Raw genomic sequence first — 20,567 nt, forward strand, 5'->3', positions numbered from 1 at the left:
ACCAACCTTATACTCCCCTATACCACCAAAACAGGGCTGTAGTCAGCTTGGGGTTGATCTCTTCTCCCAAGCAACAAGTGACAGGAAAAGGAGAAATGGCCTCAAGTTGCACCAGAGGAGATTTAGGTTATATTTTAGGGACCATTTCTTTACCAAAAGGGCTGTCACGCAGCGGAACTAGCTGCCCTTGGAAGTGGTTGAGTCACCATCCCTGAAGGCATCTAAAAGACATGTATAAGTGGCACTTAAGGGCATTGTTTAGTTGTGGACATGGCAGTGTAAGGTTAATGGTTGGACTCAATGACACTAGAGGTGTTTTCTGTCCTAAATTATTCTATTATTCCATGATTTAATTCTAATACAAATTCTAAACACCACCATAAGACAGAAACAAGACTTGGGTTCAAGGCAAACAAAAGAATATGACATCCTAGCAATATGTGATGACCTATGGCACTCCCTGCCAAAGGATGCGAATGTGAGAGAAATGCACATTCAAAGGGAAACTCCACAGGTACATGGAAAGAGATAAACAGACAAAAATCAGTAGCTCAGGAAATCTCCAGAAAGGAAAATAGTTGGAGACTTTAAGCAGATGGTAGTAGCTATGTGTGTCTGGGTCACTAGGCATCCACTTGTCAATACCAGTGGAGACAGCACTGAACTAGATGGACCCTTCCTTTAAATCTGTGTGGCTCTTCTGATATCTTTTGAGAATCATGTTCAATATCAGTAACTACGACAAACACAATATTTATGTCTCTCTATTTAAAGAAAAAAAAATTTTCTTCCAGCATAGCTCAGACTACTTCCATGAAGTACTTCCATGGAGATAACAGCCAGCAGTTAATTAATTAATTGATATATTAATATGTTCTTTATATTGGAAGTCAGAAATCACTTAGGTTCATGAACATTAAATTATTAATTTAAGTATTATTTCATTGCCATCAGCTAGTGTTAATGTTAACTATGAAGACTTGAGTCTAGGTTTGTCTGTGCATAATATGGCAAATTAAAACTGTAATAACTTGAGTTGAAAGCCAGCATGCAACAGCTTATTTTAAAAATCATTCCAATGCTCAGTTCTGCTAGTCAGCAGGATTGAATTACAAATGTTACTGTCTACATGTTGAAATATCTTCTGCAAAAATGAGAGGCCTTCTAAAAGGAATCCAATCTAAGTATCGTATTGTTATTTTTTCCCTAGATGTCTGGCAGGTGTATGCCATTATCCAGCAGAGATAGGCTCAGGGTTAACTTTATTGTGCAATGACTCAAATGCCCTGGGATATGCAGCACAGCCTTGCAAAGGGCACATATGTAGCTCTCTAAATGCTGTATATCACTCTAATCCATGAAGAATATAACGGATTTCTTCTGAAGAGCGTAAGCTTTTCTACTCAAACTGAATATTAAAACACATGTGCTCTCAAACCAGTTATTCAGCACCAGGTGTTAATTTTAATTTGGCTATATGGATTTTGCATTATGCAGTGTTTGATACCTTTTTTTTCCCTGAGAGAAGCAAGGATGTTCTTTACCACAGAAAGAACTGGTATCATAAATGTTAAAAGTAGAGCGACCAATATGAAAATGCTACTTATGGAGAGTTTGCCACCATTTTCTGTTGGCTTAAAAATGAAAGCTGGAAGGATTGCACTATTCACGTTTCTACAAATGCTTGTGTGCACAGTTTGCATTTGCCTTAAATAGGTCAGACTGCCAGTATTGAAAAGCCAGATGAATTGCTGAGCCACTGAAACAGAATAGCAGTGGGCACTGAGGACAACCTTTGTGATGACTCCATGGACATCCCATCACTCTTTCCTCCTCCAGGCTCTGTAGGGTTTAAAGTCCATGCTCATATATTTCTTGACCTTCTTGCACTTGCTTCAAATACGACTTGCCACTTGCACGGGTGGGTTTTAGCACAACTACATTTCTCTAGAAGGACAGGAACTGGATCAAGAGGAGACTGATAAATTCAAAGGTGCATATGGCTTCTGGAACACTATGGCATAAACTGGATTTGACTGAGTTCAGTGAAAGATGCAAAGCTCTGTATTTCTTTGCTCTGCGTCAACTCATTTTGCTGACAGGCACCATGGCTCTGAGTCTCGATTCCTGGAGTGGTGAGGTCTTGTTGCCTTGCTGTTTGCAAGAGGAGAGCAATGTTGAAGACTTGGCTCTCTTACTGAATTCTCGGACAAATTTTCCCAATCCTTGAATGTAGTTACAAATAAAAAGCAGATGTGATGTTTTTTTCACTGATTTCTGTAGCATGCATTATGTTCCCTGGCACATAGTCTATGAAACCAGCTACAACACATGCTAAGTTCTCTCTTTTTGGGGAAATGATATGTCTGTTAAAGTTTGGTTGTGGTGTTTGTTTTTAATGTAAGTATTCCTGGGAAATGAGTGTGATTATCAAGTATTCTGTCTGCTTGGATGTGAAAGACAACAGATTTGTGCTCAGTGTGTGAGAATTTCCTAAAACATTGATTTGTGAGTGCCCAATTCCTATTCCTCATGAGACAGAATCAAAGACAACAAAAGAAATGATAAGACAGCAGGTTAAGGAAATCCCAAAAAGCTATTTATCTTTCAAATCAGAAGGAAATTATGGAAGTCATATGACAGAGAAGAAAACAAAAATAAATCTAAACACAGTAAATAAATCTAAAACACAGTAAGCAAAACTGAGGAAGAAGGAGTCCATAAATAACTATTAAGTGCCAAATATGGGTGCAATTTCCAGCTCAGAGTATCTTTGGGTGACTAAGTGCCAGAAGCTGGAGGGTGCTGAGAAAGGTATGACTGTGTGCTCTTACCTGCCTCGTACCTCCCCCTTATTCATCTTAGCCCCTGCCAGAACTCTGCTCCTTGAACTTTTATTATAACCCCATATAACCTTTATTAGCAAAAAGTCTGGTTAAAAACACTGGGATATAACGGTTCTCTAGAATAAGGCTTACATTAATCTGTACTGTTGTTTGTCTAACAAGTGCAGAGAGCCCCCTGGGAGGATGAGTGGCCCGTTGCCTGATGTGCAGTATTCCAGCAAGGCCTATCTGTACCATCACACTTTGTTTTTTGTGCCCAAAGCCATTTTCCATCCAGAATCTGTTCAGACATGACAGTGCATTACCATGTTTTGCTAATGCTTGGCTTTTCAGCTAGAGCTGGCTCATGTTCAGCCAGATGGGACAGGACTGCAGCCAGCGTGTTGCTGATGGTACCTCAGAGTCTGTGTATGCCCATGGGAAGACTCTCTCCTCACCTCCTGAAGGATGGATGTCCCACTGAGCCATGAGGATGAGAGGGCCCATGGTGGGGTCCCACATTCCGCACTACTGCTGCCCCACTGTGCACTGAATTTCACTGGCATAGTCAGAAGGATGAGGCGGCCCTGCTGCCAAAATTGCATCTATAGAGAGTGTTTGCCTGTTGTAGCTGTAAAACACAGTGAAAACTTCTCTAGTCCCTCTTCTGCAAGAAGGTCACCAACAAGCAGTTGTGGTGCTTTTGCTGGAGTGCTATGTTGCTTAGGCCAACTTCAAGTCTAGGGGCCACATGCACAATTCTGCTTCCAAACATAATCCTAGGCTGAAATCCAGCCTCTGCTACATCAAGGACATCGATCTCTTGTTCATTGTTACGGCCAGACCAAATGTGAGCTTTTAAGAATAAATCTTGTTAGACCTCCCCATATCCCACACTTCCCAGAGCTACCACAAAGATTTCCCCTTCCTGAAGAACTCATTTCATCATCACTCTAAAAACACTCTCTGAAATAATGCCAGCTTCAGAAGAAACCCAAAACGCCTTGAAACCAAGCAAAAAAAAAAAAAAAAAAAAATCTCAATATATTATGGAATTTTTTACAAACTCTAATTTCCCAAAATAATGTCTGGTAATATAAGTGTCTTTTCCAGTTGTGAGTTGTATTCTTAGTGCAACTTCATTTGAGCAGAATAAGGCTGTTTTACATCAGCTGAAAATCTGATTCCTCAGCTATAGCAGTGTGACTGGGTGCTGTTTTCTAATCAAATAACCACTGTGAAATACCTGATTCACTTTGCACACAACAGCTGTAGTTACAGCTTGTGTTCCCAGTCACAGTCTGAAAACAAGCACAATAAGAAAGGCTGAAACAGCTGCAACTTCTCAGCAGAAAAAAAAAAAGAGAAGGGAAAAAAAAGTTTGTTGTCAGGCTCCAGCTTAGGAAGGAAGTAAAACCATTTTTCTTTTCTGTCTCATGCATGTCAGCTGTCTTAGAAAAATTATTACTGGTCTGTTTTGTAACAGAAACTCCACAATATTTAGTAAACTACAAACTCCAATCTATTCATGCCCAAATACAGATTTGACATTTCTGAGGCAGCCAAAACATGCTCAGTATGTGAATGGGCTGCAGTACTTTTCAGGGGAGATCTGGAATTCACCTCATGGCCCTAATTATCCTCCTTAGAAGAACACATGCATCTTCTGTATTTGGACCATCCAAATTGATTTTATTTTAGTTCCAGATTTTGGCTGAAAAAAAAATAAACATTTAGTGAAGGAGGCTGTATTTACTTTCCAGTATTAGTGCTTTCCAAAGCTGTTCAACTGAGTAATTCTATTTTATCAAATTAAAAGCAGAAAACAAGAGGTAAGTATTCCTTGGTTGGATAAAACATACCTGCCTTTGCTTTCTGATTATTACTGATTATTTTGATTATAATAATAAATATTTATTTACTTTTTTAAAATAAGTAAGATGTGGGCTATGTTCTGAGTTGGATCATTAACAATTCTGATGGGTAATGCTATAAGCTTTGAAGGAATCACTTGTAAAAGTAGGAACTTTTCATTGTGATACATCCCTAATTACATCAAAACCCCAGAATATGGTAGCCATCATCTACAGAATGAAAAACATACATGCTAAACCTGTTGAATTTTGCAGCAATGCTGTGCTATAGCCATAAGGTAAGGAGATGAAAATAGATGGAAATAGAAACAGTTGTAGACAAGAGGAACGTAGGAAGGTAGAAAGTGATAAGCAGAAGAAAAACAAAAGGAGATGGAAAGATGACTAGAAAGAAGAAAGAAAAAAAAGACAGAATCAAGTGGTTGGCTGCTGATCAAGTAGAAGCAAGTATAAAGGGGGTATGTGAGAAACATTTTCAAATAAATTTCTCTCAGGTTCAATAGCTTGCTGCTTGTGTGGCTTCCACAGCGCAGGCTTGGAGCTTCAACTCAGTTTAGGTGACATGATCGCTAAGTTTTCAAGAGGTTCCCCCTTCCCCCAAAGTGTTTCATAACACATAAAAGAAACCCTAAATAAATACAGCAAAAATGTGATTCAAATGTTCATTACTTTCACTAAACTGCTGCATATCTGGACACTTCAGGGTGCTGTTGTCAAAGACAGAGATATTACTTCTTTTAATCTCATGCTGCTAGCAGGGAAATTTATGTCAGAAACTAAATTGTCTAAATATAGTAAGGTTTGGTATTTCAAAGTAGATACAAGATGAACTGGGTGCACTCAAAAGGCTGAGCTAATTTTTTAAATATAGAAAGCTATACATGAATATTTTTTTCTTTTGCTTTTAAATAGTTGGCATGATAACATGTCATCAAAATACCAACACAATACAACCAGTTTTAAAACAGGTTCCCTGATAGATAGAATTTTGTAACTAATTCTCTCTGAAAGCATGTCTGTGTCTGAAGTCAGCTTTGAATAGCTACAAGTTACAAGGGTTGCATGGGAAAATTCAATATTTGCTTGTACAAAGACCTAAAAATATCAGTCCAAATGACTGTGCAAAAGTGAGACACACAATAAGTGAAGGGCTGAAGATTCTTTGCAATATGTTCCAACAGATTTGTGAATGAAACAAAAAACTCATTACATTTCTTTGTTAAAAATGTGTGGAGGTCTTTGGGGATATATTTTTGATGAATTAACCCATTTGTTAGATTATCCTGATTTTTTTTACCCCTTTTACCTCAGTAATGGTCATATAATAGCTTAATTTTTAATGATCTAAATCTCATTGCAGTTAATAGCTATATTTCCATAGAAACACTACAAATCTGCTTTAGTTGGGCATTTCCTAATGAACATGTTTGAAAGCACTCCCTAGATTACTATTAGAGAAAAAAAAAGTAAGAGAGCATGAAATTCTGCAAAAAATCTGTGTCTGCTCTATCCTACAGATTTGGAATCTTTTCCAAAATAATTTAAAGACAAAACAAATACTAACCTTTTACTTGGAAGTAATATCATTAAAGGTAGTCACTATACACTTTCTCCTCCTAGTTGCACTCAACCCTCAAAGAAAGAGCTCAAATTTAGTACAATATCAGCCCAATGCTGACTTCCCCCTGTAGCTGAAGCCGGTCTGATTCAATGATGAGAATATTTCTGCTAATGGCCATGTGCAGTTTACACAATAGCCTTTTCTTTTGATCTGTAACTGAACCTGGAATGGGAAATGTATTCTGGAAATATTTAATTGTTCCTTGAGTTGAGCAAACATCTGAATGAAGTATGTGCTGCAGGATTTGAATGAATAATTTAAAGAACATAATAAATAAAAATAATGCTCCCTTGTGCTTTCTACCAAACCTTCCTAAAAGCTTTGTGACAGCCCAGAAGTAATGCTGGGAGTAAGAGAGTCGTTGTTATTAATTGTATTTTGTGGGTAAGGAAATTACTTCAATAAGGTTAAACAAATTGCTCATTTCTCTGTGTGAATCAGTATCTGCTTTCAAGAACAGAACACAGTTTGGGCCCATGCTCAATGTGTAGCTCTTAGCACTTGCCTTTCCTGCACAGAAGACAAACTGCAGCTTAAATTTACCAAGGTCATCATGGGAAGTTAAGGTAAAACTGGCTGTGTTGTCATTGAAAGATATGTTAAATTTTTTTGGGGAGGAAAAGAGAAACATTATTTTTCCTATTTTTTCATCTGTCCTTTCTGGCAAATCATTTTGAAGTCCTTGCCTGTAGAAGCATTATAGAATTTGCATTAGGCAGCTGGTTCTGTCTGCTAGGGTACCAGTGCTGTGTCCAGTCTGTGCAGAAGACTGGAGGTATAGAATTCCCTTTATCCAGAAAGGGTGCATACACTGAGGGCAATATAAAACCATATGCACTGCATGTGGCAAGAAAATGAGGGGAAGGGAGAGAAGAAAGGAAAGGCTTAGTTCCATTAAAAGCTACATGTGCCCAAGTATTTTCTAATGGAAGGTTATGGGAAATGGGAAAACTAGAATGGCACAGCAACTGATGTTCTTATTAACTCTCTGTAGTCTACTGAACAAGAATGCCAGACTGTAAATGCTTCAGGAAGTTTTCTAGAAGACAAATATTATTGGCAAATTGAAATAACACAGGTCCTTGGGTGCAAAAACGATCCAGGCTAAGATGCACATCCAGCCTGGACTGTGTGGCAGCTGGAGAAGCCAAGCTCTCCGAGGAAGTTACTGTAGGATGATAGTGCTTGAAATAAGATTGGTGAACTCAAAGTATTTTGTCTTTGTCTCCTGGTGTTTGCTTTTGACTGCCAAGATTTTAAGACTGCTGCTTGTATGCGTTATATTTATTTCATTAGTCACCTACAAAGAAGTCATGTAGTATAATCTACCTGTCTAGATTAGTTATGTACTTAGTGGAGGAAGGGAGACTACTTCGGAGGGTGATGTATCACATTTTAATGAAAAACTTGTTTTAGGACAGGAAGAACTGTAATCCTAAAAGAACAGAGTGAGATAGGAGTGAGCAAGAGCCTGAAAATCTAATACACATTCAGAGAAACTTGAAAGTAGGTGGAGAAGGAGCTAATCTCAATTCTACAGCTGTGAGTCATAGGCTATGGGTACACTAGCAAGGAATTTGTTGTCAGAGGAGTGGATCAGTATATAGAAACAACTAATGCTGAGGCTCCTGTTTCTACATTATAAACTGTCTTGCCATTTTACATTGAATGGATTTAATCTGATCCTCTAGAGTAAATGAGCATACAAAGTGTATTTTTGAAGCTGTTTGAATAATCAGTCACTGTTTTAGACCTTTCTGCCCCAGCTGGGGTTGAGGCATATTTGATGTCTATCCAAGACGGTGCTTTCAGTTTAGTCTTTGAATGAACTCTTGTTTGTATGGACCAAAATTGTTCTGTGAACTAAGACAGCTGGAGATCATGGTAGAATTTGCTCCTCAACCACTGTTCCAAACCACAAAATCCAGGTGAACACTTAAAATACTGAATGCTCCACTAGACACTTTATTTATATTCCAGAAGCTGTATTATTTTTGGCAATTTGAATTTTCTAATGCCCTTTTAAACTGAGGTAATAATGCTCTTCCCTTTTCACCATCCTGCTAAACTCTAGTACGTTTTTTTATATAGTGAAGTTATTGTAGTAATATTTACCTGCATGAAGCGGCCCTCAGAAGTTCCCAGATTAGCAATGGTAAGGTTCCCCTTGGTGAAGACAGATATGGAAGTTAACAGGACGCTGTTGAACTGGCCCATGAACAAGTCAACCCTCTGCAGAGGAGTCGTCACTTCCAAGCGATATTCATCATCTTGTGCTCTGCAGTACGAAGCGTTTCTTGAAAAAGCCTGTTTGGAAATGAAGTACAGATGAGTACTTTATTTATGAGTAGCACTAGATCTTTGTCAGAATGAAGTCATTTAGCGCAAATACATTCGACCAAAAGTATTTTAAGATGTTTCAAACTTAATTGCTTCATCAGTTATGATGTTCCACGAGGAAGGCAAAAACTTCTTAATGTCATGGGAATGTTTCTATTAACTTTTAAAATCACGTCTGCAGGAATAAGACATGGGGTCTTTAACTAGATGATATGTGTATAAGCACATATATCAAGATATCCCTCTCATAGTGACTTCCTTAAGGCTGCTTCTCCAAGAGTCTGAGAATTTTTGTGCTGCAGAGCCTGGCCAGTAGCACATCTACTTCTGAAACAGTTTCCTAGAAAAAGATTTTCTAGCAGCAACATGACTTTTTACATGAAAATAACAATTTGCAATATTCTTCCCCCCTCTATTTTCACCACCTTTTTCAGAGATAAGACACTAAAGTGGAAAAAAAGCCAGAGAAAGAAAAGGGAGCTAAGTGAGGAAAAATAGGTTTCTGATTGTATGCTTAAATGAAACTTTGGGGAAGACAGATTTTGATAATTACTCAGATTATTGTATTGATCATTTATGGTTCAGGCACTGTTTCATCTGATCTCTATATGTCTCAAGTGCACTAAAATAATAGCTACATTTTCAGGATTTTCTCTTTCATTTTGGGAACAGAGATTGTATGTTTTTAATTTTCATTGGAAAAAGTCTTGCACAATACACTGTAAGTTATCTCTGAAGAAGAATATAACCTCCTAACAATTCAATAGAAATCTATTAACCGATAATTTCATTATTATTGATATTACATCATCTGTTTTGGGGACACTGTATAAAGATAATAACCAGGAATCCCTTAAAGGATATTTAACCAGCTTAAATTTGGAAGTCATGTAGCATGTTCCCACGTGTGACATACTTTATGAATACACATTTTAGAAGATTATAAAGGATCTTATGGTGGTCCCCTCTGTTGAAATCAGTAGTGAGTTTAATTTCTCTTATTTTTTTATTGATTTGTTTTTGTCACAAACAAGTTTTTAAAAATCTTTTAAGAAACTTGAATGAAACCTTTTCAAGACAGTCAAGAGTTCTTTTTACAAGTCAAATAGATCTGCATCATACCCTTAAAGAGCATGTAGGAGTAAAATTTTATTGTCCTCTTTTCTAGATTCAGATGTCTTTCTTCAAAGTATGAAAAGGAAAACAACAAATGAAGAATTTCTTGTTGGGCTAACTCTGGTGAATTCTGGACTGAAATCCAAGGCATTGAAATTACTATCAACAAAATGTTCAGCCTAGTAGCTCAGCCCTTTGCTGTTGATTTGTGATGCTCCTGAGCTGAGCCCAGCAACAGCACTGGCAGGTGAGGTCTTCTGTGGTCCCTAGGAGTTGCAGTCAGCCCCGGTGCCAGCTTTTCTGAAGGTGCTCTGCCTGTCAATTTATTGTATCATTTAGGTGAAAGCGTACATCAGACCAAATGAGCAGTTGAAATCTCTGTGCAGTGCTTTAATGTTATAGAAAAAAGGGTTCTAAATTAGATCTGGTACAGTAGTGACTTAACAGTTTGGTTATCCACATACTAATGGTTTTACTGTATTAGTTTTCTTTTTAACTGTTAATATACAGTGTATTTTGTCCAGCAGGAACAGAACTAATACTTTGAACTAGGAACACTGAACACACTTTAAGTATTTTTTAACCCAGTGTTTGACTGGGTTAAATCATCAATGGGCAAGTTTAGCTTTTCTTTGTTTTGGCCACCAAACAAGCTAAAAGCTGTATTCTTTTGCACTCATATCCTACCCAGCCTAAAAGTATTTCTGAAACATCTGTGCAGATTACTCATACAATGAGTATGAATAGTTCAAGTGCAGAAAGATGTAAAGTTTTCATGCTTTTTGAAATAAGGCAGATTTCTGATTTTACCCTCCCCCAACATGGGATCTTTGCTCTTTCCTGTAACTGCTTTTTTTCCATAAGCAACGACTTTGGAGAGAGATGTTTCTGTGCTAAGCTTAACACACTTCCTCCTACATAGTCATTTCAGCACAATTCAAACATCCTAACATGCTGCCTCATGAAACCTTGTTCAAGATCTTTGGAAAAAGTGACAAGATTTTCCTGCTTGCCCTGACACCTTTCTTAGCTCCTCCAAAGTCAGCTCAGCCACAAAGTCAGCTCAGCTTTCCTCAGACATGCCATAATTTTGTCTATCTGCTGAAGAACCTGCAGAATGTTACACATATGGTTCTTACAAAACCTGGTGCTTCATGGATTAAGTATAATGTAGGGTTGGCTGTTAAGAAATAAGGAAGGCTTTGATCTTTGAGTAGAAATGCGGAGATTAAAAGGCTACTTGGAAAACTAAAGGAAGATCAATAACAGGGAAAACTTTGTCAAAGACACTGCTTTAAATTAACACTTTTAAGCCTGGTTCTCTCTCTCTCTCCGTCTTTCCCTCCCTCCCTCTCTCCCTCCCAGTATACACATAACTATCCATTTGGCTGTCAATGTGGAAAAATAACTGATGTCAGATGATGCACTCTGGATATGATGCCAAGTTCCACTGAGAAATCACACAACTATTGAAATGGATGATTAGAGCACGAGTAAGTGCTTGGGTTCAGCTATATTGCTTCTCTTCTAGGACAAGAGGTGCCAATTGTGCCTGTGATTCATAGAGAGGGCTTTGTTACTGTTAAGCTGGCACAGGTGTGCTGCTGGAATGCAGTGAGGTGTGAGCAAGCCCTGCCTTACAGCTGTGTCCAGAAGGCAAGAAGATAATTAATGTTATCTTATTTGTTCATATGGGAAGTTGTGGTGTTTTGGATTTTATCCTTGATTTGGTCCACAGAAGACAAACATGCCAAAAAAGTCTCTAGACGTCTCTGAGCTGAGGTATCAGGAGCTGCCACTGTTTTGCAGCTAACTGATGGTTTAAATGTCATATGCAGTGAGCATAAAAATAAAATATTTCAGATGGAGTTGCACATTTGAAGCCAGAAGTGCAAATCAGGGAAGGAATTATTACAGAAACTAATGAAAATCTCAGAAAAATACCTGTCTAGGTCGGTGTCAGAAGATCCAAAAGTCCAGTCTCTAGCCTGAATACCCAGGGGGAAAGAAATCCAAATATATTTTTGTGAGCTTTTCTCTAATTTGCAGTGATTGCAAATTGAAGAAACACTCCTCCAGGCTCCTTCTTCCAGAGCTGGTCAAAACCTGCTCTTAGTTAAGTGCAGTGCTCATATAGAAAGTGATATTATGTATAATGTCTTGATATTATGTTTAATGTCTTGAATAAACTGGAAATCAATGACTTAATCACTGCAGAACATTTCATACTGTCTTGTGAGCTACTTGGAGGACATCATTAAAATTTAATTTGACAAACTGGAGAAATGGTCTAAAGGTAACTAGGTGATATTTCCTAGTGTCAATCATAAAATAATGCAGTTATGCTCTAAAGCTCAAATAAAAGTAGGAATATGCATGAGTTTTATTTCCTGTTGGTTTGTTTATATGACTTTTAACTTGTTGGCTGTCAAGAATCAAAATTCTAAGTATCAGCTTTTTTTTTCTGCTATGAACACTGAGATTGTCTCTCAAAAGAAGTGGTCACAAGAACCAACTGCATTTCTCCTTTCATAGGAGAAAATAATTCCTTAGGTTGGAAAAGACCCTTAAGATAACATAGGGAATAGGGAGAAATAAGCTATTGTTATATTACCTGGATCCAGATGACTGCAAAAGGCAAAAATCCTTTCCCAAATAAACTACTGTAGTTTTTCTGAATGAATTGATGATTCTACATAACAAATTGGGTACCAAGACCATTAAAACCTAAGAGAGTGTATAAGTTCCTTATCTTTTCTCTTGTGGAAGTCAGTGTATTAAGATGAATAATCAAACTACAATTTTCAGAGTGGGTCCTAAAAGAATCAGACACATAATGGTGAAGAATTTACATGTACAGCAGACTCTGAACAGGAAGAGTAACGATGAGGAACACAGAAAAACCTTATAATATCTTCCTCTTTAAATATTTCTATATATTTTCAGCCAATATAGCTTTGCTGTTCTTGATACAACTTAATTTTCTGGGTAGTCTGCATTATTTCTCTTCAGGTGAGAAGTGCATTTGATCACTGCTTCTCTCCACTGAAAATACAGGAATGTAATTCTGGCACAAATAATTCAGTGAAGCCAGATAGTTGTCTGAGGGTGAGAGTGACTTGATCATCATCATGGTAATGATGGTTCTTGTAATCCTAAGGAAGGGAAAAATGAATCATATTGAAGGGCTCAATTTTGCCAGTGGAAGCCAATTCATGTGCTAAACAGTTCCCATAGAAGCAGAGCCACAGCGCTTCTGGTCTCCTTGACTGGTGAACAACACCTTGAGGGTGTGTGGGTGCTGTGAACTCAGTCCAGTGTTCATGCAGGACAGAACATGTCTGGGACAGGGGACTGGGTTCTCTGCTTCTAAGAACTTCTGCTGAAGCAATAAGCTTTACTCTAAAAACTAGAAGAGTTTCTTCCTCTTTTTGTTTTAAACAAAGAATTTTTTCCCCTCTTCTTCCTTCCTTCCTTCCTCTTCTTCCCAATACTATTCTTGTATTTGAAAGCAATTCAAAGAGTTTTATATGGAGTACAGAGAAAGCATATCCCTTTCTGAGAATAAAATTTTTTAAAGAACTCCATCAGTGTAAATTTTTACACAGCATCATTTCAGTAACTCTTAATACTTGTTGCTTTGATCTACTCCTAAAATGAGATGGGGAAGGAAGTCACTGTACTGATGCTCCACTTAAGGTAATAGGTAAAACAACATCCATGTTAAATGTAATTAGTTAATACAAATTAAGATGATTTCATGTTCTTTTGTCAAGATCATTCAAAGAGTTATTTGCTTTTGTCATTGAACAGTACTGCATTAGTTCTCATAATCTGGTTAGTGCATTAGCACTAAGTAAATCCTATTGATTCAGCAGACAAAATGGACCTAAGTAATCTTTGTATTTTGCTGATTTCCTTTATATTAATTCAGCATTTAACTCAGTATACAGATTATCAAAGAAGAGGTGTTGACTAATTACACATTTTTAAGAAATAAAGTAATGCATTTGAGATACTGTGCTGATGAAAGCAGTTTTGCTGCACGTTTATAGTGTCTATTAGGTGCATTTTTCATAGAAGTCCTTTATTAACATGGAAGCTTTGGTAAAATAGAAAAGCTAGGAATTCTATCTAGACAGGCTATCCAAAGATAATGCTGAGTGTGGAGACCTATTCCAACAAAACATTACACAGCAACTGCATGTCCAGTCAAAACAGTGCTGCAAGACACATGTGGGACAGAAAGAAGTCAAGAAACTAGAAGAAAATCATGCAATCTGCCCTAATTTCTACAGGCTGTGTATAAAAGCAGGTGACATCTGCCCTACAAAAATTAAGAAGCCATTATCACTTACTGCAAGACCACTTCTCTTGCATTCCTTTGTTTTCACACACCCTGTAGACTGTGCAAATAATAATTTCATATGACTTACACTTGTTTTCTGAACCATTTATGCCATGGATCTTCTTCCTCAGCATTATTAATTTCTTTTTATATTTACTGTGGGATTTGATTCTGGTTTTACTTGTATGTTTGGAAATGAGGAGTAATTCCACCTCTGATGCAAAAGCTGTCTGAGATCAGAAACCCACATGCCACCTACAAAGTTTGAGTAACACTCAAAAGCTCTCTCCTGGATAATAATTACCTACTGTTGCTTTAGTGAGCAATAATGATGGCCAGATGTGGTCCTGAGTCAGAATAAGTAGAGTAAGTAGAAAACTGCTGAGGTAAGGTGGGTGCTGAGTGAGCTGAAAGGCAGATGTCTGCTTTGTCAGGACTTATGTGTCTCCCCATTGTTTGGCAGCAGAACACGAGAAAAATTCATTGCTAGCTTAGATGTGTCAAGCACCTATCGAAGAGAGGTGGGATGAATCCAGGACTTAGATCTGCACACAGTGCACTGCATAATCAGCTTCTCTTCCTCTGGAACTTGGAATTCTGCTTAAAGAAATCCAAGCAGATCTTTCAGAAGGGGCTGAGATGGCCCCATTGCAGAATAGTCTTCAACAGACTTGATGTGAACTTAATCTGGGATTAAGGAGTCTCAGAATTTGGTCTGAACCCAGGAAAAGAGCCTCACATCTGAATATTATACATCTTCAGGGAATGTCTTTAGTATTATATAACTACTAGTATACATTTTGGACATCTCTTTTTGTGGGACTGTAAAATTTTTCTAATTTGCAAGGCTACACAGGATGAGAAAATTATACCTTGTCCAGTTCTAGTCTTTGGATTTATTTAAGGGCCTTCAGAAACTGAGACATAAAAACCACATGAACAGACATCCATTTTAACAAAATAAAAATTACTTTCTGCCTGAAATGATATCTGTGCAATTCCAGAGAAAAGCAGCAGAGTCACTTTTCCACACTAATAACCGATAGGGAACCCTGCCTTCAGTGGAAGAATTTGATTAAAAAGTCTGGAAATGGAACATTATTAGTAACTCTGGCTGATAAAGCTGTGCCCTTTACAGAAAATGGTAGTTTAAGGGATTGTATTTTTTTACAGAGAAATCCAGCTTTCATCAAGAAGATGATAAAATGCCAAGCAGCAGCACTAAGAACCAAGGAAAGATAGGTCCCCAACTGGGCACCAGGAGAAGGAAAACTGTAGTTTTTGCAGCCATCTAAGAGGTTAGCCCCCAAACTCCATAGCTCCTGGGGCTCAGAAGAGTCTGAAAAGGTATCCATGACTAGGTGTGGTGAGGTACTTTCCAAAAAAATTCCCTGACCTGCCTTTTTCCTTGTTTTGTCTTTTTCTCAGGAACTCCCTTATGAGGGTGTCCACGTGGCCAGTCCCAGAGGTGGAACAGCCCCTAACTCTGTAGACAAGTGTTTGCCAAATCTGGTTCAGCTCAAGACAACCTTACCCAGACCCACACCCATGCTCTACAACTCATACCCGTGTTCCTCCTTTAATGCAGTTTAATTGGAGACCAGACTCTCCCTGCAATCCCTTATGCCAGGCTGTTTGCCCCATCAGGTCCTCCATGGCCAGGTGGGTAGGTGGCCATGTACCTGCTGGTGGAGGGGATTGCTGGTGAGCACACCCTGCCTTGCACTCCACTGGTACAGGCACAGCAGAGACCCCCCAGTACTGCCAGGACTTAGGGCAGAGAGACAGTGAGGACAGAACAGGAATGTGGAGGCAGCCTATCCCCTTATTGGCAGGGTTTAAGCGTGCCTTAAAGTGCCAGTGCACTCTGCCCATCATTCTGACCTCCTCATTTATTGTTCTGAGATGTCAGAACCCCACAGAGGAGCTTGCATACAAATGGGAACAGATTTTGTGCCCAGGCAGAGTGCTGTATGCCGTCTGATATAGCATTTCCAGAGGAATAAATGACTGAACTAATCTAATGGATTCTGGTGCCTGACTTTTAGGGAAAATACTCAGTCACATTCTACTTGCAATATAAAAACATCTCCATGCTGTGAGATTATCTAAGTAGTTTACAACCACACTTTTTAATCAGAGATATGTGGTGTTATTTTTAAACCTGCCAAAATTTTATGCCAAATGGTGTGGAATATTGCAGTTAAAGGGCCTCAAAAGAGTTATTTGTCTCTGTTTATTTTATTAAATATTCTTAGACACAGCTTTAAGAGGACAGATCAATAAGTGCCTTTGCGGTTTCCTGATAGAAGGCAGCAATTATTTTCTTCCATTACAATATAAGCATAACCTAATTTTACTCATCTATCATGTGTGTAATGGTAATAAAGAAGCATCACCATGTGTTTATTTTACCCTCACTTTATTTTTTGTTTTGGTGATCTTCTGTTTTCCTTTCATATTTTCCAACTGTTTATGCCTTTTGTTTCACAGGAGCAGTGACCAGTCTAACTTTCTGGGAGCATGGGAGGTAGCAAAAACCTGGCAGTGGTTTCTCTTTTCCTTTAAGGTCTAAGTATTTTAGGCCTTCACTGAACTTCCCTGTAGAAAAAACAAAGACATAAGATCTTTACAGAACTGAATTTGGATTTCATTTTTATAGGTGTTTTATCATGTAAGTCCATAATGATTAAAGTCAGGTAATTTGGCTTGCAATTGTTTAGTACGTAAGAGATGCAGAAAGGACAAAAAAAGCTTGTAAAATCTTGATCTATCTAATGACAACTGACATGTATAGTTGAGATTGTCAAGGCTAAAACCAACTCATCTTCCTCACCTTAAAAATCCCATTTAATCCACAGTAAAGATGCACAGTATTGGACTATGTCTGCAAATGAAGTAAATGTCTCCTCATCTAAGCATACCTCTGCTTTGAGGATACCACACTGGGGCTGATAATGACTAACTGACCAAATAAACCCTGCTTAAAGACTACAACCAGTTTTCTCTTTGTTGTGGGAGATTCCTGCACAGTGATTCAAACCCCCCCCCACAGCAGCTACCTCTCGGATATCTTTGTCCTGACTCAAGCAATAAAACCTCCTTACTATTACTCCAAATTTTTCTTTTAATTCAAAGCCAGTTCTGTTTCCATCTTGCTGTCATTTAAGTGTCAGCCAGCTCTTCACTGAAGGAAATTATTAGGCAGTACTAACTGGTCACAGCTCTGCTGCAGTACATCTGACATCAATCAGATGCTCCATCGGATTCACTTTTCCTAACCCTGACTTCAGCAAGCCCAGGTTTTGGCTTAATAGGTATTACACTTAAACACAACTGGAAATGTTTTATTTTGATTTTATGAAATTTTCCATGAGCACTGGAGTAAGTGAAGCACAGTTGTGTCTGGATTTATATTTTGTGGTTGGTTGACTTTGCTCCTCAATTAAGCTGTAACAGAGACTTTTCCCATGGGTGAGCAATATCTTCTTCAATCCTTGTGAGTCCTTCTGATGTTTAGAAAGGTACTCCTCAAATTTCATCAGTTTCCATATCCTGAGCCTATATGGGACCTGTGTCTGGATTCACACCTGAATTCACATCTTTAAAGTTTCTTATTGCTGAAGCTGTAAGGGAAACTAACAGAAAGACAGACCTAAAATAGCATGACCACATAAACTTCATTCCTTCAGAAATCAAGGCCAAAACAGAACAAATTTTGTCAACCACATCAAGATGAGTGAAAGTTTTTCTTATTTTTGCTTTAAATATGATAAGAACAAGTTGAGGAAGTGTTTCAGATGTACCATTCAGGTTTATTTTTGTCTAACTCTACCGTTAGAAACCTCAGATTAAACAGTCCCTAGGGACTGCCACTTGAAAAGATGGACTACCCCGAGTCCAACAAAATTATGTACAATTGTCTTATGGGACTTTTTTTGATAACATGAAATGGCTTTCATCAATCAGACTCTAACTGTAAATTATCAGAGAGCATTTCCTTGCAAAGAGTGAAAGAGGCTCATTTTTCTTTTTAATGTTGAAGTTAGTGGTATACCATATTCACTGCTGGACTATTTTCACTGTCCTATGACTTAATTTTTCAGTGGTCAGTGCCTTTCACTTGCGTGAGTCGTCTGTGGTTTTATTCTCTGGACATCAAAGAGGAAGATCATCTTGGCTACATTACAAAAACAAGTTTTGAACTTCACAAAAATAAACTGTGACACACTCTCAGATTTTATAAAAGCTTTCTTTTAAGTTGAAGGTGACTTACAAAAAGGGGAAAAATGTTTTATGTCCCCATGTACACTTTTACAATGTACAAAGAAGGGCCTAAGAAGAGTTAAGGGGTTTGAGACTCTTTTTTTATTAATTATTATTTAATCTCCAACAAAATCAGGAAAGACCAGATTTGACATTTTTGGGACAAGCATAATAAATAATGTGCTTTTCTTCTTCTGCATGCTCCTTCCTTTCCTTCACATTCCAACCCTTCAGGTCTACTTTATATACCAGAGAAAAACAGGTGTATAAAGGATGGTTGGCAAACTCTTGCCAATCTTTTTGTCTAGTTGAAGCCTGAAAAACTCAAAGGACACTTTTTACTGGAGCCTCAATGAGTCGTCTGGAACAAGGCAAAGGAAATGGAATGGCAAAGCTTGACAGTCTTGATACTTCAGTGTTAAGCAAACAATCAAGACAAAAATTTCTGACAGCCTTTATGCCATTTAAAAGAACCACAAGAAATCATAGAAACATTTTTCCCTTTATCAATTTAATGTAGCAGAAATCAGAGCTCTGATGACATTTCTTGAAAATAGGCAACTATAATAAACATGTCAGCAGTATAAGACATTTATTCTGATATGCAAAGCAGCAGCAGACTCTGGAAAAGCTTTTGAAACACAAAAGTACTTCACAGCATGTAAAAAGCAGCAAATTATTCTGTCAATATTTTAACAGTATACTTTGCTTTGAAGAGATCACCTTATGAAATGGGTGTATAGGCAAGTGTAGAATGAGATAAGTTAAAGGCCACGAGTTTTAAAGACAGTCATTCACAATTCATATACCCCAGGAATACAGAATAAAGTACTTTCAGAGAAGGACAATAGTTCTTGTTAAAAATGAACTGAAAAATGAAAAAAAAAAGAAAAATAAGAAAAATAAAAGGATATTACTACCTGAAAAGAAAAATTAGGACAATAACACAGTAAAGAGAGATAAGCTACTGTGATGAATGTTTGCTAACTTGTTTTTAGTTCTTGAAAATTGCCTGTCCCCCTCCCACAAGAAAGGGAATGAAATGCTATGTCTGCAGGGCTGATCTATCAGCATCCACTGGCAATGCTTACATCTGTGTTGAGCACCTGGAACCTGCTATAAGGAGTCATCCCCCAATGGCCAAGGCTGCTATGGTTATGCTCAGTCCACTTCAGAGCTCCTCTGAGCATGTTCCTGCAACTGGGGAGAAGCCACAGGGTCTCTGTAATGGGTTCTTCTCCTCAGACTGCTCTGTGTCACCTCTGCAGTGGGGAGCAGCCCTTCTCTTTGATAAAATAGACTCCCACTTCCAACCAGGGCATTGTGTCAACATCCTAACCTGATGCCCTGTGCTGAGCAGCTGTGTTAAAGAGGACACTGGTGATATTTGGGGTGAAGAAGGCTTGTGGCTCCCACTCTCACTTCGAGCTGTCCCAACATGGGATATGGCAGATACCATCTGCCTGTAAATGCAGGTTGAGCTGTTGATCTGTCCTGACACAGGCCTCATATTGGCTGAGCCTTGCCTCACCACAGAGGTTCTGGCTCTCTGGTAGAAGGCAGCATGCCACCTCTGAGCTCCTAATTTCCTGTATTGGAGAAAAGAAAGCTCCCCAGGTAAGATATTTAAGGGTCTTCTTCATAAGCAGGTGACTGATTGTAAGTTTTAATGTTTCATGTTTCAAAGCAACTGTTCAAAGTACCCAATTCCGAGATTCTGTATTTCTTTTAAAAGACCTGAAACCAGCATAGATACTGGCCAGAAGGCAAAGAGAAAACTTCTGTGCTTCCTCTGCTCACAGTATTTCATATGGTTGGAGAGGATCAACCTCCTGAAGTCATGGTGTACAGAAATGCAACCCTCCCTCCCGAGACCACCTGAACCCTCATTCAGATACAGATTTCACTGGCACTTCTTTCATGCAGAAAACTCATGTCAGTTGGACTGCTTCTGTACCAAGCATGAGTAACTACATTACAATCTGGCTCTTCATGGCATATTCCAAACCAGCTCTTTCATTTTTTTCCTGAGAAGGGCAGTGATTCAGCATTAACATACTTTTAAGTATGTGATTTTTTTCAGGGACTCTTCAGTGCACAAGAATATGAATGTTTATGATTTTTTTTTTAAATATCAAAAGAAATAACTGCCTAAATGTTCCATTTAGCTGCATCAT

At 38.2% G+C, this 20,567-nt stretch overlaps 1 protein-coding gene across 5 annotated transcripts in view; it reads right to left on the bottom strand.

Moving 5' to 3' along the window:
* MET (MET proto-oncogene, receptor tyrosine kinase) overlaps positions 1 to 20,567 on the bottom strand; it is an 89,400-nt gene that overhangs the window by 47,654 nt on the left and 21,179 nt on the right. For all 5 annotated transcript variants that reach the window (XM_086887044.1, XM_086887043.1, XM_086887042.1 and 2 more), the window contains exon 3: positions 8,436 to 8,627. In XM_086887044.1, coding sequence (XP_086743170.1) covers positions 8,436 to 8,627 — 192 coding nt within the window. The remainder of the gene's footprint in view (positions 1 to 8,435; positions 8,628 to 20,567) is intronic.

Source organism: Cyanistes caeruleus, chromosome 4, assembly GCF_971803275.1.
Source record: "Cyanistes caeruleus chromosome 4, bCyaCae1.hap1.1, whole genome shotgun sequence".
In the NCBI taxonomy this organism is placed as follows: Eukaryota; Metazoa; Chordata; class Aves; order Passeriformes; family Paridae; genus Cyanistes; species Cyanistes caeruleus.